Source organism: Chiloscyllium punctatum, chromosome 33 (assembly GCF_047496795.1).
Source record: "Chiloscyllium punctatum isolate Juve2018m chromosome 33, sChiPun1.3, whole genome shotgun sequence".
Classification (NCBI taxonomy): domain Eukaryota; kingdom Metazoa; phylum Chordata; class Chondrichthyes; order Orectolobiformes; family Hemiscylliidae; genus Chiloscyllium; species Chiloscyllium punctatum.
In genome coordinates, this window is record NC_092771.1 from 26,889,234 (window position 1) to 26,916,740 (window position 27,507).

General features: G+C 40.3%; 1 protein-coding gene across 5 annotated transcripts in view; it reads right to left on the minus strand.

Moving 5' to 3' along the window:
* Positions 1 to 27,507, minus strand: part of sin3aa (SIN3 transcription regulator family member Aa) — a 128,636-nt gene that overhangs the window by 19,867 nt on the left and 81,262 nt on the right. For all 5 annotated transcript variants that reach the window (XM_072553213.1, XM_072553214.1, XM_072553216.1 and 2 more), the window contains 6 exons: positions 26,919 to 27,157; positions 22,331 to 22,514; positions 20,315 to 20,894; positions 17,726 to 17,895; positions 6,737 to 6,910; positions 4,222 to 4,314 (listed from right to left, as the gene is read on the minus strand). In XM_072553213.1, the coding sequence (XP_072409314.1) occupies positions 4,222 to 4,314; positions 6,737 to 6,910; positions 17,726 to 17,895; positions 20,315 to 20,894; positions 22,331 to 22,514; positions 26,919 to 27,157 (1,440 nt within the window). The remainder of the gene's footprint in view (positions 1 to 4,221; positions 4,315 to 6,736; positions 6,911 to 17,725; positions 17,896 to 20,314; positions 20,895 to 22,330; positions 22,515 to 26,918; positions 27,158 to 27,507) is intronic.

Consider the following 27,507-nt stretch of genomic DNA (forward strand, 5'->3'; position numbering starts at 1 on the left):
AAGCTCAGTGACAGTATGGAGAGTGTAAAAGCGTGGCAAGAGCAGCACCAAGCACATACGTGAATGACGTATTTGGTGAAACGACTACCTGCATGTCGAACACCAAAAGCACGACGTAAAATCAGGGGCAAGTAAATGCAGAAACAGCAGAGCAAAGCACTATAGCACAGTGCTATAAGCTTTAACACATCCAGTCAAGCAAGGTTGAGGACTACCAGGTAACAAACAACAGGAGAAGATTCAGTAAACATCCTATCATTGGAGTCAAGGAAATGAATGTAAAAAAGCTTAAGGACTCGAGAGTGTCTTTATGCACAGTAAGCAATTCCTAATGAGCCAGTGTGAGGTCCCCAAATATCATAAATGCCAATTCAGATCATTGTTTGAATATGGAGATAAATCTGAGTGTACTGGACACAGTTAAGACAATGAGCCTCAATAATAAACCAGCTGTTCAACTGAGTATGCATGTACCAGAGCGAAATGCTCACATAGCCTAGCTGTTCCAATACAGAGAAGACAAACCTTTATATATTTTCTAATAAACGTGTTCAGAGACATCTTTACACATCTCCAGAGCAGGTTAGGCTTGAAACTAGGCTTTATTGTCCACAGGGTAGGAATGATACCATTGCTTTTATGAGAACCTATAAGTCAAACCCCTACCAACTCATGTGCGAGATTTAACAGGTGCATCCCATTCAGTAAAAAACAGGATAAATCTAACCTAATCTATTACTACCGTTTTAGCCTTCTTCTAATCAAAACTAATGGATGGAATAATGTCATCAGTTAACACCAACTCACCAATACCCTTTCCACAAACATTCACATTTCATTCCATGATAATCAAATGACTGCAGATCTCATTATACCAACAACTAAGACACACAGGTCATTCTGTTATAACCAGGTTTTGTCAACATGAATTTGCTGTAATGTGGTTGACGAATATGGGGCACTATTTCTACACTATGAACTTTTAAAATGCAATCACAGCCCAAACACTAAGTGCTGTTTCTAAAGTGCAATTTTTCTATAACACGGATTGCATAGGAATACAATCATCGTGTTACAGAAGAACTGACTGTAGGATTAAGAACCAATGGTAGAACAGAGATGAAGTATTGCCATGCTCAATATTCAAGCACCATTTAACCAACGACAGCACAAATGATCACTGATGAAACTTGGGTTATTTTGGTAGAAGTATGGTTAAAGAAAAAAAGCCTTCAGTGGCTAAAGTTATACCTGACACAAAAGATGATACTGAAGTTGTTGGAAGCCAAGGATACCAGTGTTTCTTAATGAAGCATCCTTGGTCCAACCATCTTCAGCTGTTTTATGAATGGACACACTTCCATAAAAGCTAGAAATGAGGTTATCTGCAAATTCAGCATTCAGCACTTACAGCACCTCTCATAATGAAGCAGACCTTTTTAATCAGGATCTGCATAACAACCAGGTTACAGATAACAAATGGATGGCCTTCCAACTGCTAGATAATGACCATCTTCAATGACCTTCAATAGCACCACCATGACAATACCCTCACCAGCAAAATCATGAAGGTTAACACAGGTGATAAGCTTAACTGGACCAGCCAGATCAGCATCATAGCTACAAAGTGAGTTTACTGCCTGTCCCCTAAAAGAAAGTCTCTAAAGATAGTTTGCTCACTAAGTAAATAATAGAATATTCATTATCTGCTTCAAATGGGCACAGCCATAGCAATCAAGAAGCTTGATATTATCCCAACCAATGCAGTCTGCTTAATTCTTCTGCTATGAAATTTGATATTCTCTACATCCAGTGAATGTGCTGTTCCTGCAGTATGTTTAACCTGCAGGATACAGTTCACTATATCATCCAGGGTATTTGATAGCATAGCTCTCAACTACAATGAAGGATCAAGCATAAAATCTGAGATCACTATCTCAAGGTTCTCCTCAAAGTGACACAACATCCTAACCTGGATATTACTGGTGTTCTTTTGTCATTGCTGCATCAATATTCTAGAATTTTCTCTTTAGCAGCTTCATCACCAAACTGGTAGTGGTTCAAGAAAGCTCACTATTATCCACCCTGGGAAACCAGTAGTGGCAGCAAATGAAGTCCTGTTCATATCATGTAATTCAAAGAGTAAATTAATAAAAGAGCAACACAAGATAAACTTTCTAACTTACCACATGTAAGGTTTTTCTCATGCTATACTTTCAAAGGAGAAAAGACAGCTTTCTAAAGCAATGACGGCACGTTGGTTTTGTCCATCTAACTGATGAGCACTGTTTGTAAACCATAACTCCTCTCAACAAAAAAAGTGGGTAAAACTTCAGCATAAATGTACTTCCAAATGAGATAAACTAGCTCTCAAGTTGATTCATCGAGTTGCATCTCAACTCCCATCAGCTTAGTTCAAACATTAACCTGGAACTTGGTAATATCTAAAACTAAGTAGAACACTGAGGCAGTACCCACTCAGATGAGACAGTAAACATCCAGTTCCAACGGTTCATAAGAATGTTTAAAAAAAAAATTGCATAGCACACTTGAAGGTATGTAGAGAGTACTCTTTTAGTGACCAACTTCTTTCATCATCCAACATCATGACAAAGTGATTGGCCAGTCATTAAGTCACTGCTGTTTGAGGCATTGTGCTATGTGCAGAACAGTTGCTGCACTTCAAGTCACTGTACTTCTAATTTAATCTATGTAAAGCACTTTGAGATGTTTCTGGGAGTTGCAAGAAAGTGCTGATAAGTTCAAATACTTAGTTGCGTAATCCTTTCTAACTCTCACAATGCTTGATAGAAGTTAATGATGGGGACACAAAACTGATCTGTCCTTGCACCCTACGTGTTACTCAATGTTCATGGATCCAACACGTTGAAGTGAGAATAAAGGTAAGGCTCAAAAACCCATTGAATTAAATTTTCAGCATTCCACAATTCCTGCCATTTAGTGAAATTCTATGAAATGTATGCACTCTTCCAGGCTTGGGCTGATAAGTGGCACATAACTTTTGCACGACTCAAGAACCAGACAACATCTAACCATCTCCTCCTTGAAGTGCAATTGCATTATCATCACTGAATCCCCAATTTTTAATACCCTGGGCATTACCATTGACCAGAAACTTAACTAACCATAGAAATACTCTAACTACAAGAGTAATTAAGAGGCTGGGAATTCTGCACTAAGTAACACACCTCCTGTCTCCTTCCCACCAATTACAGTTGATGGAATATTCTCCACTTGCCTGGATGAGTGCAGTTCCAGCAACACCTGAAGTTGACATCATTCAGGTCAAAGCAACCCTTTTGATTGGCAAACTGTCAACCACCTTCAACATTCACTCCCTCCATCACCAATGCACTGCTGTAGCAATGTGTACCATCTACAAGATGAACCATAGGGACACATCATGGCTCCTTTGACAGAAGCTTCCCAACTCCCAACCTCTACAACCCTATAATGAGGGCACTCAATGCATGAGAGGATCACCACCTGCAGATTCCTCTCCATATGCACCATCCTGACTTTGAACAATATCACTGCTCCTTAACTGTCACTAGGCCAAAACCTTCGAATTCCTCCCGAGGAGTGCTGTGACTATATCTACCCACCATGGATTGCAACAATTTAAAAGGCAGTTCATCACGACCTTCTTCAGGGAAATTAGGGATAAACAATAAAAGTTTTGCCTACTTCTGGATAAATGAGGAGGACACTAACTATATTAGCAAATAACAGTTAAGTATCATCGAAGGATGCTCATACCCCATTCTGCTTGGCAGCCAATTCTATTTAAGAAAGTCTCATCTTTCTGACAATGTGCAAATCAGTGCACAGGAACACTGTATCAATCACATCTATCTGCAACATGGGATGGGTATGTTGCTGAGATGAAATACTTGAAGTTCAATAAACTAAAACAAGCACAGGCTGTAATGAAGATAAGTGTGCAAAAAAAGGGAACCACGGTATTATGTGGAGGAAAATCTGTGTATTCCCTTTGTACTTATATGTACAATTTGGAGAAAGAAAAGTTTTAATCATACATGGAATTTATAAATGAACCTTCTTGTTTCTCCAAGTCTAGGTGTTTCTGGCGAAGTAAAACTACATTATTGTGTAGACAGGATCCCAGGAATTTTAAACTCTTGACTGGGAGTAACCTCATATCATTCATCAATCTCAACTTCAGTTTGTCAAGCGCACCTCTGCTTCCACAGGGTCATCTGAGTTTTCCTCTTCAGTATCCAATAGGTCAATGGTTAATGACACTTGCTCTCGGCTGTGAATGAACGTAAGCTAGCGAGGAAGAAAATAAATAATAAATGTGAATGGCTATAAAATATAACTAATATTTGTTTATACATTAAGCATTATAATCAACTATTGGCTCATATTGTGACTTAAAATTTCATTAAGCCATTACTTCATTAAGTATATAAAGACACTGCAGGCCTCTTGCTGGGCAGTGGTAGTGCCAGAAGGGTTGGTTCAAGTTCCACTTACTCTAGAGTATTGTCATTACATTTCTGAACACGTTGTTTTAAAATATGTAGAAAAAACATTGCAAGCTATCCCTATGTCTGCTGCCCCACATCACATATTCCCACCAAATCATTTTGCATTATTTTTCAATACTTGCTTTTTTACAAAACATATGTTGAAACTAAAGGAAGGTACAAATTAAAAAGATTAAAAACAAGCTTCAGGGTGGAAAAATAATTTGTTAACTGACACTCTTCTGTTGATTTCAGTCCAGCTTTGCGTGACTTAAAATGCCAAACTACCCATCTGTACTCTAATCTTCAGATTGTAGTGAAAGCTTTGTCTTTACAGCTTCCTTTAAAAATATGATGTTTCTCTTTATCTGCCAGAGTCCAAAGCAAGGGAATACCCAAGATCCATTCCCTTTCAGTACAATGGAAGCGTGTGTTTACCAATTCCTGAATAAGTTAAAGTATTGTCTTTGGGGAAACAACTTCAAAATCTGCAGCATCTAAAGCACCAATTTTTGTCCTCAATCTCCTTTCAATAAAAACCTGTGTAATAAGACAAATTACTTTAAACTGCAACCCTAAACATAACCAACTTTCTCAATATTAAGAAATTCTAAAACGTAACAGATACACTAAAATGGTACATATTAGAAAGGAGTAGGAATTGATTGGTCACAGCTTAAACTTCAAAAATCTTTGAAATTATGTACATGAAGATAATGATGTTAAAAAAAATTAACATATGTGACCCCAGGTTGTATAACTAGGCACACAATTAAAAGAAGTTAAAGCACTGATACACATCATTGAGTGGGCAAATATTGTGCCTAGCCTTGGGTGTTGTTCTTTACAAATGATGTCATGTAAAGTTCAATACAAGTTCAATAAAGTAATACCATGAATACAAGATTGCAGGTACAAAGAGACTAGAGAAAACAGACCAAAGGAATTTAGGAGGAAATCTGGCTGGAATGTTCAAACTTAAATTTCCATAATTTAACTAGGGCAAGAGTACGTCAGGTGGCAGGATGTAGATAACTTTAGAAGTAGAGGACAGCAATTTAAGATTATCAGCAATAAACAAGTAAGTTAAGGCATGCAAAATAGGAACAAAATGAAACATCAATTGAGGGCATGCTTCTACTGTCACAATGATTCACTGCAGTTAGTGTATAAGTATACTATATATCGAGTGTTAGGGTCTGACCGGCTTCATTAATAGTTCAGATCTTTATACTGACTTGCATTTCACAAGTCAAAACCACATTTCCCCAACTCATCATTGTCTCAATGCCCAGATAGTTAACCAACGGGGAGACAACAAGCCACGTGGGTTTTTTGTGTGCTGCAAGGTTCTACAATTTTGAGAGAAGGGAACTGACAACAGAAGAGTGTTAGGCCTGCAGCTATGCCTACCAGTTTACAGGTGAATTTGCAATAACAATTGATCCATCATGCACATTTACAATGGGGAGCAGGAGATATCATCAGATATGCATTCCAAATCCCAAATGTGTGAACTGTTTAAAATTTATATGTATCAATGCAAATGCACAATACATCTTAACAGACTCCATTATATCACATTATCTTTCTTGTTCTGTGGTCACCCTCTCACAACTTTGACACAAATTCTTAGATTTAATTAACTGTTTTTTCTGGATTTGAAGCCAACGTTAACGTAGGGCTCCAAACGAAGTACCAAATTTGGAACACAATTTAAACAAATATTATCAGGTGCGATTTTAATGTCACAAATGTAGCACTGAACTACATTCAAAAGAACCAAGTCAAGATAAAGCAGTATAATTAGTTGTTTGGTAGCACAGAACTCAAATGTTGGTGAAAGAAAAGACATATCTTTGTCAAATTTTTTCGTCTTGCAGTCTTCACCTTTCAAGCCCATTTGCCAATGAACTGGCACTCTCTTACACAATGTAAAACAGTGCTCCTCTCCATGCTGGAATTCTTGTAAATGTACTGATGAATGCAAGAGGAAAGGCTTCGACAAAATTTTTTTTCAGCAATAAGAGAGAGTTTGACGGGATTCCATCATGTGATAAATCTACATCTTCCACAGTAACGGAGTAAAATTGAAGCCATATTACACCATACTGATTCCACTGTGTTGATTTCTGCAGAAGACATTCTGGCCATAATTTCATCAAACGTAATTTAAACAGGATTTATGCCAATGGTGAATCTGTATTTGAATAGACACTTACCTTAAAACAGTTCTCATCTGACATGAGCTGTTCAGCCTTGCGCTGGTAGTTGCTTTCGATAACAACTCGGGAGGAAATGGTTGCCAAGGGACCTCCTGTGGCACAGTTACTACTTTCTGCTAGGTACAGATCAGTAACCTGTATACAAATTTCATCACTCACAATGTGCTGCAACTGTAAAGAACAAAAGCACAAAAAAGCAGTGTTAGCTTAATGATTGAAAGTGACCGTTAGATTTGAGGTTGTGTTTTGGAATTTACGGGCTAGGTGAGCAATATTCCTGATCTCAGTACAAGTCAAGACAGAAATTAATTCCAGAAAGGTTAATAAAATGTTAACTGGTGGCACCATGGCACAAATACACTGAGTGGGGCATATGTTTATACCTGCAACTTTGCCATTCCCCATTCCCAATCTCAGCCACACTATTAAAGGGAATCCCGGAGCAGAAATCAGGTCAGTACGCACAAAGAAGGCCCATGTCACTCTCAACCTTTCAGATGGGATTCATCAGTTAGAATACTCAAGAACTGATTTATGTCCTTAGTTTCAATGATTGATAACTGAAAATGTTAAACCACAGCAACCGATTGCAAATAATAAAACCTTTCCTCCCAATCCCAGTTCCCAACTATCGTTTTAAAAGAATCGCAAAACAGGACAGACCATGGGGCATAATCAACCTTCTAGTATAGAAACTCCTTCTGGTGTTTATCCATCCTGCTCTTGCAGATACCCCAGTAAAATGAACACTTTCAGGAAGCTTACAAAATTGTGAGATTGTGTTTTCTCCTTTAAACAGCAAAATAAACTGATGAAAGGAGGATGGATCTTAGCACTTTTGTTTGAATAATGAACATTAATCAATCAAATAACATGTTGTAAAAAAGACTGTAAACAAGTATATTTGGCAACACTCATCACAGTACACATATCATACTGTCAAAGAGTTGGAAACTCAAAGGCTCAGATAGATCAGCTCAAGAGTTAATTGACAGCAGATTATGCTCATTGCTGCTTTCTGCACTTTTGCAGTCGAGGGTTCAGGGGCTCTTGAGGCAGAGTGGCACTGTCCCTACTTCTTGGTCAGGAGGCCTGTGTTCAACTCCCACATGATCCAGAGGTGTATAATAATATCCCTTAATTGATCCCTTAACTGATTGGAAAAAGAATTGCAGTTTAAGATTGAATTCTTCCTACCTCAGAGCCAGGAGGCCTGGGTTCAGGACCTGCCTTTTCCAGACACGTGTCATAGTTTGATTAAGAAATTCTACAGCTGAATTCTTAGGAGCTTCTGGTGGGGCACTGCTAGTGTCCCTGCCTCTTGTTCAAGACCCCCACCTGCTCCAGATGTGTGTAATAATACCTCTCAACAGTTTATTAGAAAATATCTAGAGCTGAGCTCTTCTCCAGTGGAATATTGCTTTTAGACAGTGAGAGGGCTGAGAAGGTGTACTATACTACAACATACAATAAAATCTTTGTGAACATCTGAAAGTCTTTTGCTACCTAGTTCAACATATGGATATCGATGTATAAAACACAAACAACCAGCAGGTTTGTTTAAAGGTAATTTCAGAAAATTCATCTGTTGATGGAGGATACAGGACAGTCAAACTGTCTGTGCCAAGGCTTCTGGCATACTGCTGTGGAACAATTGGCTTGTCTCACTGCATGACTGGGATCAGGAACAGACAGGTAAAGAAGTCTTGAGAATGACCTGATTCACAGCAGCCTCTTATCAAAACAACACCAGTATGAGGAAAAATTATTTGCTTTGCTGGTCATTTTCCTTCACACAAGCCAAAACCACAACTGAGCATCCTATAGTTATACTGTGTGAGGTCATAAGATTTCAATATTCCCAAGGAATCACTACCCAGTACCTACATTAGCTGACTTAATGAAAGAGCTCCAGGTAGCATCAAGATTTACATCCTTTAATTTGAAAACAGACGGAGTGATTATCCATTACATAAAAATGGTCACCATTCATGTGCAATTGGCCAGGCTGCAGGACGTGTGCAACCATGCAATGGTGTCAGTGCACTCCATACACAGTCATGTCATCATCACGGCACCTTTCGCTGATGAGGGGCTGAGAAATTGTGGTGGAGGATGGGCCCGAGCAGGAGTAGGAGCAGGAGCAGGAGCAAAGGGCACTTTCTGCAATGCCATCTTTGAGACAGAATGCTGTTTTGCACTGCTTATTGTCAGGTAGATGGGTTAACTCCAAGAAAGGCAGGAGAGGCAGGCGGAGAGTACAGGAGTCTTCTGTGGCTATCCCCATTTCAAACAAGTATGCTGTTTTGGAAAATGTAGGGGACAATGGACTTTCAGGGGAATGCAGCATGAACAGCCAAGTTTCTGGTACCACAAATATCAGCAAGGCGGCTAAACCTGAGACTCTACAACTGTAGTGTCTCCCACCTGCCCTCCTCCTCTAACCTAGTTAATAAGGTAAGGTTCATTCTAAACTTCCTCTATTGAATATAAGTTTGCTATTAATTTTATAGCAACTTGAACTAAGCTTTCTACTTTAGTACTGAGTTGGTGTTCAGATAAGTCGGGTATGGATGCTAGGGCAGTTGCTTGCTCCTCCTGCAGAATCTGGCAGGTAGGAGACATGGCACACATCTCCGCTGGCTACATCTGTGGGAAGTGCACACAACTCCAGCTCCTTGAAAACCATGTTAGGGAATTGGAGATGGAGCTGGATGAACTATGGATCATTCGGGAGGCTGAGGGGGCAATTGAGAGGAGTTACCGGGAGTTAGTCACTCCTAAGGCTCAGGACAAGGATACATGGGTCACAGTCAGGGGGAGGAAAGGGGACAGACAGACAGTGCAGAGATCCCCTGTGGACATTCCCCTCAGCAATAAGTATACCGTTTTGGATACTGCTGGGGGGGGGGGGGGGGCGGAAATGACCTACCAGAGGAAAGCCATAGCAGTCAGTTCTCTGGTACTGAGCCTGACACTGTGGTAAAGAAGAGAAGGGGGCAGAATAGAAGAGTACTCGTGATAGGGGACTTGATAGTTAGGGGAATCGAGAGGAGATTTTGTGGTCAGGATCGGGATTCCCTGAAGGTATGTTGCCTCCCTGGTGCCAGGGTCCAGGACGTCTCCGATCGGGTGTATAAGGTTCTAAAAGGGGAGGGTGAACAGCCAGAAATCGTGTTACATATTGGCACTAATGATATAGCCAGAAAAAGGATTGAGGATATAAAAAGTGATTTCAGGGAGTTAGAATGGAAGCTGCAAAGCAGGACGAACAGAGTAGTGTTCTCTAGTTTACTACCGGTGCCACGAGATAGCGAGGTGAGGAACAGGGAGAGGGCGCAGCTTAACACGTGGCTGCGCAGCTGGTGTAGGAGGGAGGGCTTCAGATATGTAGATAATTGGGATGCCTTCTGGGGAAGGTGGGACCTGTACAAAAAGGACAGGTTGTATCTGAACTGGAAGGGGACCAACGTCCTGGGTGGAAGGTTTGCTCGAGTGGTTCAGGAGGGTTTAAACTAGTATGGCGGGGGGGTGGGAACCTGAGCTGTATACCGGAGGTGAGAATTGATGCAGATGAGGCAATAGCAAGAGGTAGACCAGCTAGTGGGAAGGATTTTCCTGGGAAGGAACCAAGCGATCAGTTAAAGTGTGTTTCCTTTAACGCAAGGAGTATCAGGTATAAAAGTGATGAACTTAGAGCATGGATCAGTACCTGGTGCTGTGATGTTGTGGCCATAACAGACATTGGTTTCTCAGGGGCAGAAATGGTTGCTGTATGTTCCAAGGTTTAGAGCATTTAAAAAGAATAGGAAGGGTGGAAAAAGAGGAGGGAGTGTAGCACTGCTAGTCAGAGAGGGTATCACAGCTACAGAAGCTTCCATTGTCGAGGAAGATCTGCCTACCGAGTTAGTATGGGTGGAAATTAGGAACAGCAAAGTAGCAGTCACCTCGTTAGGGGTTTACTACAGGCCCCCCAATAGCAGCAGGGAGATTGAAGAAAGCATAGGTCGGCAGATTTGGGAAAAGTGTGGACGTAGTAGGGTTGTTGTAATGGGTGACTTTAACCTTCCCAATATTGATTGGAACCTCCTTCGAGCAGAAGATTTGAATGGAGCTGTTTTTGTAAGGTGTGTTCAGGAGGGTTTCCTAACTCAGTACGTTGACAGGCCATTCTAGACTAGGTGCTCAGAAACGAGCCGGGGCAGGTATCAGTTCTTGGTGGTGGGAGAGCATTTTGGTGATAGTGACCACAACTGCCTCACATTCTACATAGCTATGGAGAAGGAGAGGATTAGGCAAAATGGGAGGATATTTAATTGGGGAAGAGGAAACTATGATGCGATTAGACATGGGTTAGGAAGCATGGATTGGGAGCAATTGTTCCATGGTAAAGGCACTATAGACATGTGGAGACTGTTGCGAGTGATGAATAAATATGTCCCTCTGAGACAGGCAAGAAGGGGTAAGACAAAGGAACCTTGGATGACGAGAGCGGTGGAGCTTCTCGTCAAAAGGGAAAAAGATAGCTTACATAAGGTGGAGGAAGCTAGGGTCAAGCTCAGTGAGGTGATGCATTTTGGAAGGTCGAATTTGAAAGCCAAGTACAGGATTAAGGATAAAATTCTTGGCAGTGTGGAGGAACAGAGGGATCATGGGGTGCAGGTGCATAGATCCCTTAAAATGGCCACCCAAGTGGACAGGGTTGTTAAGAAAGCATATGGTGTTTTGGCTTTCATTAACAGGGGGATTGAGTTTCAGAGTAGTGAGATCTTGTTGCAGCTCTATAAAACTTTGGTTAGACCGCACTTGGAATACTGCGTCCAGTTCTGGTCGCCCTATTATAGGAAAGATGTGGATGCTTTGGAGAGGGTTCAGAGGAGGTTTACCAGGATGCTGCCTGGACTGAAGGGCTTATCTTACGGAGAGAGGTTGACTGAGCTCGGACTTTATTCATTGGAGAAAAGGAGGAGGAGAGGGGACCTAATTGAGGTATACAAGATAATGAGAGGCATAGATAAAGTCGATAGCCAGAGACTATTTCCTAGGGCAGAAATGGCTAACATGAGGGGTCATAGTTTTAAGCTGGTTGGAGGAAAGTATAGAGGGGATGTCAGAGGCGGGTTCTTTACACGAGTTGTGAAAGCATGGAATGCGTTGCTAGCAGCAGTTGTGGAAGCAAGATCATTGGGGACATTCAAGAGACTACTGGACATGCATATGGTCACAGAAATTTAAGGGTGCATATATGAGGATCAGTGGTCGGCACAACATCGTGGGCTGAAGGGCCTGTTCTGTGCTGTACTGTTCTGTGTTCTAAAACTGGCTCTAATGCAATGAGGGGTACATCGGGTTGCAAGCGATCGTTTGTGTTAAGGGACTCTCTAGTCAGGGGCACAGACAGACGTTTCTGCAGTCAGCAGTGAAAAATCAGAATGGTGTGTTGTCTCCCTGATGCCAGGATCAAGATGTCTCAGAGAGGGTGCAGAATGTTCTCAAAGGGAAGGAGGACCAGGAGGAGGTAATTGTACACATTGGTACCAATGACATAGGAAGGGAAAAGGATGAGATTCTGAAGGAAGAATATAGAAAGATTGGCAAGAATTTAAAAGGGAGGGCCTCGAGGGTAACAATAACTGGATTACTCCCGGTGCTACAAGCGAGTGAGGGTGGAACAGGTGGATACAGCAGATGAATGCATGGCTGAAGAGCTGGTATATGGAGGAAGGATTCACATTTTTGGATCATTGGAATCTCTTCTGGAGGTGGTGGGACCCAGGGAGATACTGAGGAAAACAGATCCATCGGAGACCGGTATATTTGTGAAAAGAAGCTAGTCAAACAGTCAGGGCAGGCAGGAAGGCAGCAGAAAACAAGGTAGGACTGATAAATTGAATTGCATTTATTTCAATGCAAGAGGCCTAACAGGGAAGGCAGATCAACTCAGGGCATGGTTCGGAACATGGGACTGGAATATCATAGCAACTACAGAAACATAGCTCAGGGATAGACAGGATTGGCAGTTAAACATTCCAGGATACAACTGCTGTAGGAAGGATAGAAGGGGAGGCAAGAGAGGAGGGAGAGTGGAGTTTTTGATAAGGGACAGCATTACAGCTACACTGAGGGAGGATATCCATGGAAATACATGCAGGGAAGTTATTTGGGTGGACCCAAGAAAGATGAAAGGAATGACCACCTTATTGGGATTGTATTATAGACCCCCTAATAGTGGGAAATTGAGAAACAAATTTGTAAGGAGATCTCAGCTATCTGTAAGAATAATAGGGTGGTTATGGTAGGAGATTTTAATTTTCCAAACAGACTGGGTCCGCCATAGTGTTAAGGGTTTAGATGGAGAGGAATTTATTAACAGTGTACAAGAAAATTGTCTGAATCAGTGTGTGGATGTACCTACTAGGGAAGGTGCAAAACGACCTACTCTTGGGAAATAAGGCAAGGACGAAGGAGTCAGTGGGGGAGCACCTTGGTGCCAGCGACCATAATCCTGTCAGTTTTAAAATAGCGGTGGAAAAGGCTAAACCGGAACTAACAGTTGAAGTTCTAAATTGGAGGAAGGCCAATTTTGATGGTATGAGGCAAGAACTTTCAAAAGCTGTTTGGGTGATGTTCGCAGGTAAAGTGATGATTGGAAAATGGGTAGTCTTCAGAAATAAGATTACAACAGTCAGAGACAGAATATTCCTGGGAGATGTAGGGAATGCTGGATGACTAAAGAAATTGAGGGTTTGGTTAAGAACAAAAAGGAAGCATGTGTCAGGTATAGACAGGATAGATGGATTGGATCCTTAGAAGACAATGAAGGCAGTAGGAGTACACTTAATAGGTAAATCAGTAGGGCACAAAGGGGACATGAGATAGCTTTGGCAAATAGTGTTAAGGAGAATTGAAAGGGTTTTTACAAATACATTAAGGACAAAAGGGTAATTTGGGAGAGAATAGGATCACTCAAAGATCAGCAAGGCAGCCTTTGTGTGGAGCCGCAGGAGATAGGGGAGATGTTAAATGACTATTTTGCATCAGTGTTTACTGTGGAGAAGGACATGGCAGATATAGACTGTGGGGACATCTTGAAAAATGCCCATATTACAGAGGAGGAAGTACTGGATGTCCAGTATGCATTTATGCATTTCGTGGATAAATCCCCAGGACCTGATTAGGTGTACCCTAGAACTCTGTGGGAAGCTAGCGAAGTGATTGCTGGGCCCTTTACTGAGATATTTGTATCATTGGTAGTCACAGGTGAGGTGCCAGCAGACTGGAAGTTGGCTAATGTGGTGCCATTATTTAAGAAAGGTGGTAAGGACAAGCTCGGGAAGTATAGACTGGTGAACCTGACATCGATGGTGGGCAAGATATTGGAAGGAATCCTGAGGGACAGGATGTGCACGTATTTGGAAAGGCAAGGACTGATTATGGAGAATCAACATGGCTGTGATCTATGTGGACTTCATTCAGGCATTCAACAAGGTTCCCCATGGGAGACTGGTTATCTCACAGATACAGGGAGAACTAGCCATTTGGATACAGAACTGGCTCAATGGTAGAAGACAGAGGGTGGTGGTGGAGGGTTGTTTTTCAGACTGGAGGCCTGTGACCAGTGAGTGCCACAACGATCGGTGCTGGGCCCACTACTTTTCATCATTTATGTAAATGATTTGGATATGAACATCGGAGCATAGTTAATAAATTTGCAGACTACACTAAAATTGGAGAAGTAGTGGAGAGCGAAGGTTACCTCAGATTACAACGGGATCTTGATCAGATGGGCCAATGGGCTGAGAAGTGGCAGATGGAGTTTCGTTTGGATAAATGCGAGGTGCTGCATTTTGGGAAAGCAAATCTTAGCAGGACTTATACACTTAATGGCAAGGTCCTAGGGAGTGTTGCTGAACAAAGAGACCTTGGAGTGCAGGTTCATAGCTCCTTGAAATTGGAATCGTAGGTAGATAGGATAGCGAAGGTGGCGTTTGGTATGCTTTCCTTTATTGGACAGAGCATTGAATAAAGGATTTGAGAGGTCATGTTGCAGCTGTATAGGACATTGGTTAGGCCACTTTTGGAATATTGCATGCAATTCTGGTCTCCTTCCTATCGGAAGGATGTTGTGAACTTGAAAGGGTTCAGAAAATATTTACACGGATGCTGCCAGGGCGGATGGGTTTGAGCTATAGGGAGAGGTTGAATAGGCTTAGGTCTGTTTTCCCTGGAGTGTCGGAGGCTGAGGAGTGACCTTATGGAGGTTTATAAAATCATGAGGGGTATGGATAGGATAAATAGATAAAGTCTCTTCCCTGAGGTGGGGGAGTCCAGAACTAGAGGGCATAGGTTTAGGGTGAGAGGGGAAAGATATAAAATAGACTTAAGGGGCAACTTTTTCATACAGAGGGTAGTGCATGTATGGAATGAGCTGCCAGAGAAAGTGCTGGAGGCTGGTACAATTGCAACTTTTAAAAGGGATCTGGATGGGTATATGATTAGAAAGGATTTAGAGGAATATAGACCAAGTGTGGCAAGTGGGACTAGATTAGGTTGGGAATCTGGTCAGCATGGACGAGTTGGACCGGAGGGTCTGTTTCCATGCTGTACATGTCTATGACTCGATGAGTCTTACCAATGGCTCTGGTTTTCTCTTTACACGTGCACTTTTTTATACAACTGTCAGTCTAAAATGCACTGCCTATGGCAGTAGCTTCCAAGCTTTTTGCCACTACCCTGTAATAAGGTGCACCATGAATTCTTCCTGCTCACAGAAAAACTTTTATCCAGCTTTCATTCATTTCTAAGCAATTCAAAAAGATCAATACCAATAAGTGTTATTTATTGAGAAGGTACATGAATTTCCAAAACCAGGAAATTAAAACAACAAACAACATAAGTAAAATCAGAAGTAAAACAAATTTGTCCTTGCTTTATATGGACCAGAACAGCGATCCTAACTGCACCTGACCACAGGCAATTGTTTAATAATGGTACTGAACTTAAAGCTATAACTTACAAAGTATTGTTTTAGAAAAATACAAGGGATAATGAAATGTTTCGACTAAGACATCATTAGAGGACAATTTAAACATACTCCAAATCGTGCAAAAATTATGACAATAAATTGTCGTTATATCGAGTATTTAACATAAAATATTGCTTTGGCATCGTAAATAGAAGTTGAAACCAAGCAACATAAGGACATATTACAGCAGATGACCAAAACTTGGCCAAAGAGGTAGATTTTAATGAGCATCTTCAAGGAGGAAAGTCAGGTTAAGAGACCGACTCTTGTAGAAAGGGAATTCTAGACATTAGGGCCCAGGTCACTGAAGGCATGAACAATGGTCTCGTGTGGAAAATCAAGATGTCAGTGCACAGACTTCTCAGATGGTTGTGGGACTGGATGAGATTATAGCAACAGGGAGAGGCAAGTATCAGAAGAATTTAAAAATAAGTGCAAGAATTTTAAAATTGCAACTTGGATTAAAGAGAGCCAGTGTGAGTCAGTGTGCACAAGGGCAAATCAGGATATTGGCAGAGTTTTGGATGACATCAAGTTAATGAGAGTAAAAAGCAGAAGGCCATGCAGGAATTATTCATAATTTCTAAAACTCCCTTGGAGGAGGCAAAGAAACATGAGGCATCAACAGCAGGACAGAAAATGAGTCAAACAGAATGACTTATCACAGGGATAAAACCTATGCCCCACTCGATAAGTCTTCAAATTTACCCCAATTCTTAAGTTTCCTTTCTTCTGGCAGCTGTCTTACTTCTATGACATTACCTTCTGCTCACTCACAGCTAGTAGTTCTCCAGAATAAGATTTAATTTCATTCTCTCTTCTTCTCTGTGGCAAAGTCTTCACCTTTCTAAAACTCTTCAGAGATCCCTAATTTCTATGACTAGTCTTCATTTACCACAGCTGTTAATCCTGTGTCTGCTCCAAAATGGGAAAGCTCTATTTGGGTTTCTTTGCAAGTTGCCTACACTCTTATGTCCAAACTCTGCCAAGCTACATCCCCAGCCCAAACCTTTTAAGTTTCAGCATGGTCTAGTCCAACATTAGCAATACAGGTTGAAACCATTATGGTGTTACACTTCATATCTTTGTAAATGTCTCAGCCTTGCAACGTCTCTCCTAAATCTCATGTACCTTCTCAACATCCACATGCTCAATCAATTCTCACTTCTGCAGCTCATTTCTGCTTCGTGTCCAATCAGCCTTTTGTCAATATAACCATATATGTCCTAAACAATGTAACAAATATGCATCCCTTCTTAAGGATTCTCCAAATATCAATATCAGTATATTTTGTTTAAGAAGTAACTGGAGTGGATAGACTCACCTTGATGCGAAATTGACACAAAGCCACGTTGGATTTCGGAAGTTGAGATACACACATGCAGCGAGGCTAACAAAACTACTTGGCTAAACTCCAGCATTATTGAGGCATAGATCAGCAAAGTGGATGAAACGTATCATTAGAAGAAAAGGAAGATTTTCACTCTGATGACCCTGAAGAGTTCAATTAACATCTGCCTGCCTGCTCACACATCTGTTTCCCCAGTTGAAAATGCAAAAATCATTGATTTGTTCTGGGATTTTGCACTATAGCACAAAAACACACAAAAGCATATGTGATTGCAATGACAATGTGGCAGTCTCATTTGAAGGCAGCATGTTAAGTGAAAAATGGTCACTGAGATTTTTCAGAGCAAACTCCAATGTTTATCAATATCTTTTACCATAAAGAATCAAGCTGTGTAAAGTGTGAACAAATTGAAAAAGGCCAACATTTATTTTGTAATTATGTTTCCATTTCGGACACTGGGCAAACATATGAAGCTCCTTGGGAATCTTGAAGGTCTGCTTAATATGCATAGGAGAGGGGTACACTGATTCAATTTATCGTAGTTTTAGATCAGGATTGTAAATCAAGACTTAGGAAGAAATGGCAAGAATTCTGACTGACCACAGCTTACCTGCCTGACTATACTCTGGATGAGTTTATCCATTGTAAAAGCGATGAATGCATGAATTGTAAACATTTCCCGAAGTGTATCCTCATACTGGGATGAGTCCATGTTGCCATCCAGAAGGTTCCGGACCATATCAAGGAAAGCTGGGTAATAGTCTTCCACGTCGATATCCACTGAAATTTGTTTAAAAAATTGTTACACCATCAAGCCTTGCACATTCAAAGTTATTCCCATCACATTTTGTCCTGTGCATTTTATGGCAATGCAAGTATTACATACAACCCCAAATAAACAAGACTCTCGTATACATAAAACAAAAATGCTCACCTCTGCTGCCACATGTAAAACTCAGCTCCTTACACCACGCTTGTGCACATACAAATGACCATTCTTGACATCTGAGGTACAGAGCACCTCATATAATATGCATTCCCCATCTTGTGTATTACAAAATTACACAAGGTCTGAAATGCAGTTTGAAAGGGTGGTGGAAGTAGACTCAATGGCAACATTGAAAAGGGAATAGCAGTATGCTTAGATTTGCAGAGCAAAGAACAGGGGGACAAGACTAACTGATAATTCTTTCAAAGCATTCAAAATATGTCAAATAGCTCCTGTGTTGTCCCATTCCATACAAAGCTAATGCAATTACTTTTCTGCTTTATTACAGGAATCTTAGATCACATCACATGTTAAAATGAATTATCCTGAAGGAGAAGATTTCTGAGGAAACCCAACGTGAGAAACATGTCAAAACATCAAAAATACCACAGATTTAAAGTGACATTCTAAGTTCTCTCTTGTGATTAAGTTACCGTAATCATCACTTCCAGCCAACCTGCAATATTTCAGCTTTTATTTATTTATAGCATTTCCCAGAATTTTTCTGTTAACCTGAAAACTCTTTCAGCATTGCCTCATTACTATGTTCTATTCTCTTCATTAGTGACTAGCCCAAGACAGAGTGTGAAGTTGAGAAAATAGCTTCATAAGACTATAATTTCAATAACAAACCTAATCACTGCCTCTCATAGAAACACTGACAATATTTTGTTGGCTTTTTAAGTACTAGAAACAGTACATATAAAAACTGTTTTAAGAATATTCTGCTGCATTTCATGCAGAATTAGTTATGTTGTAAAGTTGTTGCTGTTGTACGGGTAATCATAAAGCAAGACCCCATAAACAGCGACTAGGTGAATAAGCAATGTGTTTCCAGTAGTGCTGGTCAAATATAATCAGGATAGTGGGTGTGTCCACTGTTCTTCACGGAATAGTGCCATAGTTATCTTCAACACCCCGGGGCCTTACTTTAAAGTCTTATGAGGAGGATGTCAACTTCAATCATGCTGACATATTCAATACTGCAATTGAATAACAGTTTCAATCATGTGCTCAAATCACACAGCAGTGGGCTGCATCCTTTTGGTTCAAGAGGTTACCAGTGATTCTATTTGGCTCTTCTCCTCAGTACAATTTATGCTTGCTGTTTACTAGACTGTGTTAGCGCAGAAAGATGTTAACCAGTCAGTCACATTACTAGAAGTGCTACTGCAGCACTACACATCTCTATAGACCAAAGAAAGACAAACATAAACATGCAAAACAAAATTCAAAATCAGCCACAGTTTACTAGGATCAAAATTACTGCAATAGATTTTATACAGGTAGTAAGCCTGTTTTAACTCAAGTCTGTTGCAACCGATGCATTGTAGAATGTTACAGTTTCAAATATGTTCAACTTTTATCTTTATTCCTTATTTTTTCACTTAATACTGGGAAGGACAGTAATGTTAACTTCCAACTTTATTTCTTTTTTGCTACTTATACTAAGAACAACAGTCATGCTTTACTTTTAACTTTGTTTCCCTATGTTTCGTGCTTAGGTATGTTTGTACCTAAGATGGCATCGCGTGTGGTGACACTGTACACTTTTCACAGCATTCCTTACTCCTGTGCTTGAGTACACATGGCAATAAAGCTTAAATCAAATCAAAATTTTAAAATGTTCCGCACAAAACACTCAAACGTTAGAAATGTCAGCATCACTATTACTCAGCTCATTAGTAAAAAAATTGTATTCATGAGACAAATGCACACACTTTAATCTATGAAGAAATAAAACTACATCAGTGTACCAACTGCATTTCATCTAAGTGTCATTTTTAATTAATCTTACAGAGATTCCCTTAAAAATACGACACTGAAATTCAGTCTTCTATTTCTTAATGTGGAAAAGAGTAGGAAAAATGCCAAAATACAGCAACCAATGTCATCAGCAACCATGGGGCATCATTGCTTTCTCCATGGCAGCACTAACGCCAGTCAAAGTTTACCTGCCAACCAATCAGCACCCTTTTCCTGCTATAGTATGAATTGTTGCGATCATTTGCAATTTGGCATTCTTGTGTTTGTTCTGATGAGTGCTAGACAAAAAGCTTTGACAACATGTCTCTTTTTAGCATTAGAAAATATATCATAAAAGATCCTGTCAGACCATCACTATCAGTTTGTTGGTTGTGGGAAAATAAAGTGACTGTATTTACTATTTCCCAAGAGAGAAGGATTACTGAGATTCCAGTGTATACTCACTCGGATCTTTCAGTCGTAGCTGAATAGCCGGACTGTCACTTTTGTCCCGCTTTCCTGTCAGCATCTCCCGTTCCCTCTCTCTGCATTCCTCTTCAATCTGCTTCTCTGCCTGATTGTAGATCTTCAGAAGTCGTGAGCACAAGATCTGGTGAAGCCGGATGAAGATATACCAGTTATTGTTCACAAAGAAAAGGTTATATACATCGTCCATGCCCCGCAGTTTCTGTGCTCCTGTGTTACTGAACATCAGTTTTGGCTTGGAAGGGCTACTGCCAATGCCATTGTGCTTTTTTGTTGTCCCTGTGCTCTCGTCAATGTCCATTTCCTCATCCTCCTCATCCTCCTTCTCATCCTCCACATCTGACAGCTCGCCACGCTGAGCAAACAACAGATCTGGGATGAAGTGATAAATTATCTGTTTAATTTTGTATTTATCTTCCTTTTGTATCCCAGCCTGCCGCTTCACATGATGAATAATGAGAGAGGCTGCATCCTCCATGATCTGCTTGTCCTCGTAAACAAATGTTAAGTGAGAACCAGATGTCACATGTGTGTGATCCTCAGATGCCTGTTCTTGTCGCTAAAAATGCCACAAATAAAAGAAGAGAAATATTTAGGCATAAACATACTGAAAAGACTTAATTATATTTTATAAGTACAGAATTTAATCCAGATCCAATTTGTTGTCTTAAGTGCTATGTTGAGCCATTTCACTTTCATAGAAAAACTTCACTTACACAATGCTTCTCATGGTCTCAGGATGTTCCAAAGTGCTAATTAAATACTTCTAAAATGTGGTCACTGATGCAATGTTTGGAAATGAAACAACTAATTTGTTCATAAGAGCCCACAGACATTAAAGATCTTATCCTTTTAGTGATGTTAGTTGAAAATCAAAGAGACCTCCTATAGTTCTCCTAAAAAGAGTGGAACAGGGTTCCATCTGCCCAAGAGGAGTAAAATCTCACCCAAATGGCACCTCTAGTGGTGCAGCATTCCCTCAGGGTTGCAGGAGATGCCAGCACAGCATTATGTGGTCAAATCACCAGAATGAGGATTCACAAGCATTAGATTCAGTACTGACACACCCAGATATTTCAGTTGGTGCATTTTTGTAATAGATGAAAGAAAATTCAGAAGTTATTTAAAGTTGCCAACAAAGGACAGTTTATCGTTATTGTCTCAATGATGTTGCCCCAACTATGAAATAAAGCATTAAATCTCACTTGCCAGGATTCTGAATTGAAACTGTATAAGGTGATTCCTGTTGAGCTATGCACTTACAAAATTAATACAGGTTGCAGTTTCCTTCTACACATTTAGCAGGATCAGTGATGCACAAACACATGTTACTAGCCTGAAATAAACATTAGCCAATCTCCAATGTTTGTAATGGATATACTTTGCAGACAGGTAACAGATATTATCAACAGGACACAACAATACCACCTGCCAAGGGCTATAGGAAAATTATTTACTGAATAACTTTACATTGCCTAAGCCTCAGGAACTGGCTCCCCACAGGTTAGTCTTCATTGTTCCTTGAAAAGTTAAAATACTCCTTTAAGCATGGACTGTTAGCTAAAGCTCTTGGAATTAAAAGCAAATTATTGACCTGGTTAGGAAATTAGTTTAACCGCAGGAGTCTTGAGTCGGGATAATATGGGTGTAATCTCATGGGTAGGACATAGCATTGAGAACTGGAGTTTAGGAAGAAATACTAAGGAAAAGGAAGGGAGATTCACAAACAGAGATAGTCACAATTTCCATAACTGGCAGCAATTTCTAGGCAAAATGTCAGAAAATCCCAGTGATGTGTAGTCACAATCTTTGAAACTGCATCACACTTCTCATCAAATTCTCAGATCAACAGTCCTGAACAAATAATCACAGTCAAATCGAGGTGAAAACATCACCCTCTTATTACCACTGGTAGACAAATGGACCTTGAATCACAGCTGGAGATGCTTTCCCCCTCTCCCAGAAACAAACATTAGTTGCACATGTGCTGTATACCTCATCATATATGCTCTCGATCTCATTCAGTAAGCTTTTAGAACGCAGGGTTTTGGTATCGTTCTGTTTGAAGTTGATTCCTTGATGATCAAGAGATTTCAGGTAGTACTTCTCATTCTGCTCTCTCCAAATCTTATTGAAACCCCTTTGTGCTTCTCGCCATTCTTCCTCTTTTGCTTTTAATCTGAGAAGGAAAGGCAAAAAGAGAAATTCTAACAAAAACTTCAAATGAGACAGAAGCAAAGACTGCGAGAGAACAAACCAAAAACCAGCTTCAGTGAAATGGGGAGAATATTGGTTACTGCATTATGTTGAAACCTAAAATTATACAGTCAAGAGTTTTTACAGCACAGAAAGAGGCTCTTCAGCCCATTATATCTGCACCAGTTATCAAACATCTATCTATTCTAATCTCATTTTCTACTACTTGGCCCGTAGCCTTGTATGCTGTGGTGTTTCATAAAATCATCTAAATCGTCCATATACATCTTGAGAATTCCTACCTTTCCTACGCTTTCAGGCACTGAGTTCCACGTACCCATAAACTCTCGAAGTGAAAATGTTTCCTTTAATCCCCTCTAAACTTCTGCAAAGGGAATATGTTTAAAACAGCCCATCTAGTTTCTCTCCAGTCAAGACAACATCCTGGTGAATCTTTTCTGCATGCTCTCTACTGTAATCACAACCTTCCTACAGTGTGACAACCAGAGCTGTGGTCTAATCAAACAATATATACAGCTCCATCATAACCTCATTGCTCTTCCATTTAAAGCCTTGACTAATAAATAAAGTCAAGTATCCAATATGCTTTGAATATATCTACCTGTCCTGTGTCTTTAAGGATCTGTGGACATGCACACCAAGGTCCCTCTGATCCTCTGTACTTCTTAGGGTGCTACCATTCAACATGTACTCCCCGACCTGTTAATCCCTACAAAATGCAATCCTTATTCATTTCGGCATTAAATTCCACTTGCCACTATTTAGCCCCTCTGACAAGCTCAAATATGTCGTCCTGTAGTCTAAGGCTTTATCCCTCACTATTTACCACAGCATCAATTTCCATGTTATCTATGAACTTACTGGTCATACCTCCTACATTCATATCTAGATCATTCATGTACACTATAGACAGCCATGGATCCAGTGGTACCACTGAACCCTGTGGTACACCACTGAATGCAGGTCTCCAATCATAAAAGTAACTTCTGACCAGCACCCATCGCTTCCTGCCAACTTTAGATCAGATCTGCCAAACTGCCTTAGTTCCTGTGGGTTCTAAGCTTCTTAACCAATTTACCATGTGAGAACTTGTCAAAAGCCTTCTTGAAGTCCATGTAGATTACTGCATTCCCCTCAGCTACACACCAAATCACCTGCTCAAATAATTCAATCAATCAAATTTGTTAATTATGTTCTTCTCCTCAAAAACACACTTTTCCTTTTTAGATAACAACCTGACTATCCTTAATAAATCTTGCCACTTCAAGCAGAGATTATTTCTGTCCCTCAGGACTTTTTTCAATAGTTGCCATACCACAGACTCTTAGGTCTGTAGTTTCCTAGTTTACTTTACCACCCATCTTGATAAACAGTTCCACGTAGCGATCCTCCAGTCGTCCTGTACCCCTCATGTAGCCAGAGCTCATTTTAAAATTAATGTTGGAGTCCTTGCAATTTCCTCCCTTACATCACACAGTAGCCTTAGGCACATCTCATCCAGGCCTATGTCCATATCCATCTATTCTAACATCCATCTATTCTAATTCCATTTTCTACTACTTGGCCCATAGCCTTGTATGCTGTGGTGTTTCATGTATTCATCTAAACAGTCCATATACGTCTTGAGAAAGCAGTTCTCAATCACAAGACCGCTACCAGAGGGACAGTAAAAACTGTGGAAAACCACACAGTTCCTAGAAGTTTCTGACTGATACTTATGGGAGACATTTTCTGCCTTCCAGATTGGAGAGATGGGCCAAAGAAAGGGGATTGCAAAAAAGCAGGAAACCTTAGTAATGGATCTTTGGATTCAGCCCAATAGCTCATTCTAATACCATGTTTTGTCCTTTCTGCATGTTCAAAGTTATTTTTGAAAGGTAGTCCTGTTTCAGAATACCTTCAATCTATGACGCGCCCTCTCAAATATTTTCTACTGCTTTCTCCCTCCACCTGAAAATTATGATTATTGTTAGGCTGTGATTTCAGAAGCACTAACAACCCTCTAGTCCCTGACCCAAGTTTCTGTTCTTTGTACCAGTGTCTGAACAAAATATATTACACAGAGGATTTTGTGTGAATTGGCTCTCTTTTGCCAACTCTTCCTTTAATTGTGAACTAGCTTTGCAAGGATCATAGGTGTCCTTACAGTCAGTAGACAGCAACTAATAGTGGAAATCACAATGTTATCTTCAGCCTGAACAATGCTAAAATATATTAACTGCAGAGGTTGGGACTCTACCTTGGAAAAGAGAAGGTTGAAATGAGATTTGACAGATGAAAGATTAGAAGCAAGAGGGCACAGATTTGATTGAATTAGCAAAAGGTGCAATGGGGATATGAAGAGAATGTTTTCATGTAGCAAATGGTTGAGATCTAAAATACATTGTCTGACAATGTGGCAGAGGCAGGGTTCAATCACAGCATTCAAAAAGGTTTGTTATCTAAAAAGGAAGAGAGAGAGAGAGAGAGTGTTTGGGACTATGGGAAGAAGCTAGGACACTTCTCAGGGGCAACAGGTAAATTTGGACAGCCCATACAGACTCACTGTCTGGCTCCATAATGTGCTATAAGCATTCTGTAATTCAGTCATGTAGAGGACAGCAACTGAATCCTGCCACTAACATAGCTGGGACTGGTCACTTTAGCACAAAGACCAAATTCTCTATCAACTACTTTATATACCTATGCAGACACTATAACTGAGCAATTATTGATGGCAAGCACATGTTTAGGAGGTGTGCAGGACATTCCTGTGCCTGCCGTTTACACACATGCTAACCAATTTATTCTCAATGGTGTTCGGTAGGAAAAGCTTCTGCATTAGAATAACAGAGGGTATAAATCTGTTAACATTGCTAACGACAATATCTAGACTTGAGATATTTATGCACTGAGATACAATGCACATTTGAATACAATGTGGAAACTTTAGTGTCGCTGGAAGAAAAAGACACATTTTGTCGAAGATTTTCATCTTGCACTCATCAGGACAATTCATAAGAATACCAAATCAACATTCATGCTGCATCAGTGGAGAGTACTGATTGGTTGGCAAGTGAACTCTTGATTGGTAGAGGAGATTGTCACAAAGAATGATAATTAACTGTCAAGCTTCGATAAATTTTAAACCTAATCAATGAGCCAGTGAATGGCCGTCATCTTTTTGGGGGGGATTAATTTGAAACAGGTTCTGTGAATGCACATGCTCTGTTTGCACAGAACAGAGTCTCGGTATTAGAATCATAGAATCCCGACAGTGAAGAAAGAGGTCATATGGCCCATCGGATCTGCACTGACCCTTCAAACAGCATCCCACCCAAACCCTCAACCTATCCCCATAACCCCAAAGTTACCGTTGCTAATCTCCTTAGCCTATGCTATGGACAATTTAGCATGATTGGACTGTTGGAGGAAACCAGAGCACCCAGCGGAAACCTGCAGAGACACTGGGAAATTGTGCAAACTCCACAATGACAGTCACCTGAGGCTGGACTTGAACCTGGGTCCCTGGTGCTATGAGGAAGCAGTGCCACCATGCCAGCCAAATATATGTAACATATAAAAAATTAATACACGTAGCTTCCAGTATATGTAAGCGCATCATACCATGGGCCTGAATGACAGTCCTAAATTGGCTGCCTGCAAAATTCTGTGCACACTCAATTATCCAGAAATGTTGTCCAGTTGCAGAATCACATCCATTGTTGGACCTTGTGTTGCAATGTGGGCAGGTTGGGTCAATACCTTGTTTGTTGTGACTAGCTGAACTGATATATTGTTTTGATATGATCTGCTAATTTTTGGGATGTATGGCTGACACCATGGCGTGGCATCACACCAGCACTGAAATTCAAATAGCACAGTGCTCATTTGTGTGATAAGAAGAATGCCTTTTTGGCTTCATGGCAGCATCTTATTAATGGTGAACACCAATTGTGTTGCTCTTACATAGCACAAGTGTGAAATAGCTGGCTGTAAATGAAGTTCAGAAGTTAAGGTCAATCATTAATTTGTGCATTCCCATGGCAGTCAATCTGTCAATCAGAGTTCACATCAAATAATCAGCACTCTCTTCTCATAAATGTAATTTTCCTTTCAATTGGTATAATTGTGTATTGACCTAATGGTAAAAGAGGAAGAACTTCAATAAAATGCCATTTTTCAGAAATACTCAAGTTCTATACTGCCAAATAATTATTAATACGGAAAGCATTGCAAGGAGTTATGCAGTAATTTTATCTTGTGAAACTACTCTTGCTAAATATATATGTTGTTGTATATTAAAACAAGCATCTTTAAAAGATTTCAATATATAGTACAGTACAAATGAATCTTTCTTAGAGCACATGGCCAGAATATATTTTACCTTTTCAGCACAATGGGTACTGCTACTGCAGGGTTCTTTTTCAAGCCGTCAAGAATGTCTGCAGCCTTGTCTGCATATATCCTTTGAATGGCCTTACGGTGAATGACTTCTGAAGTACCACCAAGAGTGTTATCCAGACGAAATTTAGCTTGGTCCTCCGCTGACATTCGTGACAATTTCTTCTGAACAGTCTCCAGGACACGGATCGTTGCTAAGTTCGTTTCCAAGACAACGTCAAGCTGTGCCAAAAAATCCAAGAATAAGGAACTTGCTTTTATTTTAATTGTAACCGATAAAGTTTTCAAATTCTTCATGAAGAAAAGCTATGAAATTTTTGAAAAACAAAGTTCCACATCAAATTTCCAGCATTTATTTTTCCAGGAAGAGCAACTTCACAGTTATACCAAGGCATCGCAAGACCCACATGATGTGTTCCTGAAACAAAGCAAGTGCTTTGTGGGATATCCAGGGTGTGAAAATTCCTTTTTGGAGTATTCTAAACAAGTGTGCCCTGCACAGTCTACACATGGCTAGTTACTAAGTGACGTTAGGAGAGGTCTCTGTGCAAACTCTGATTCACTCATTTGAC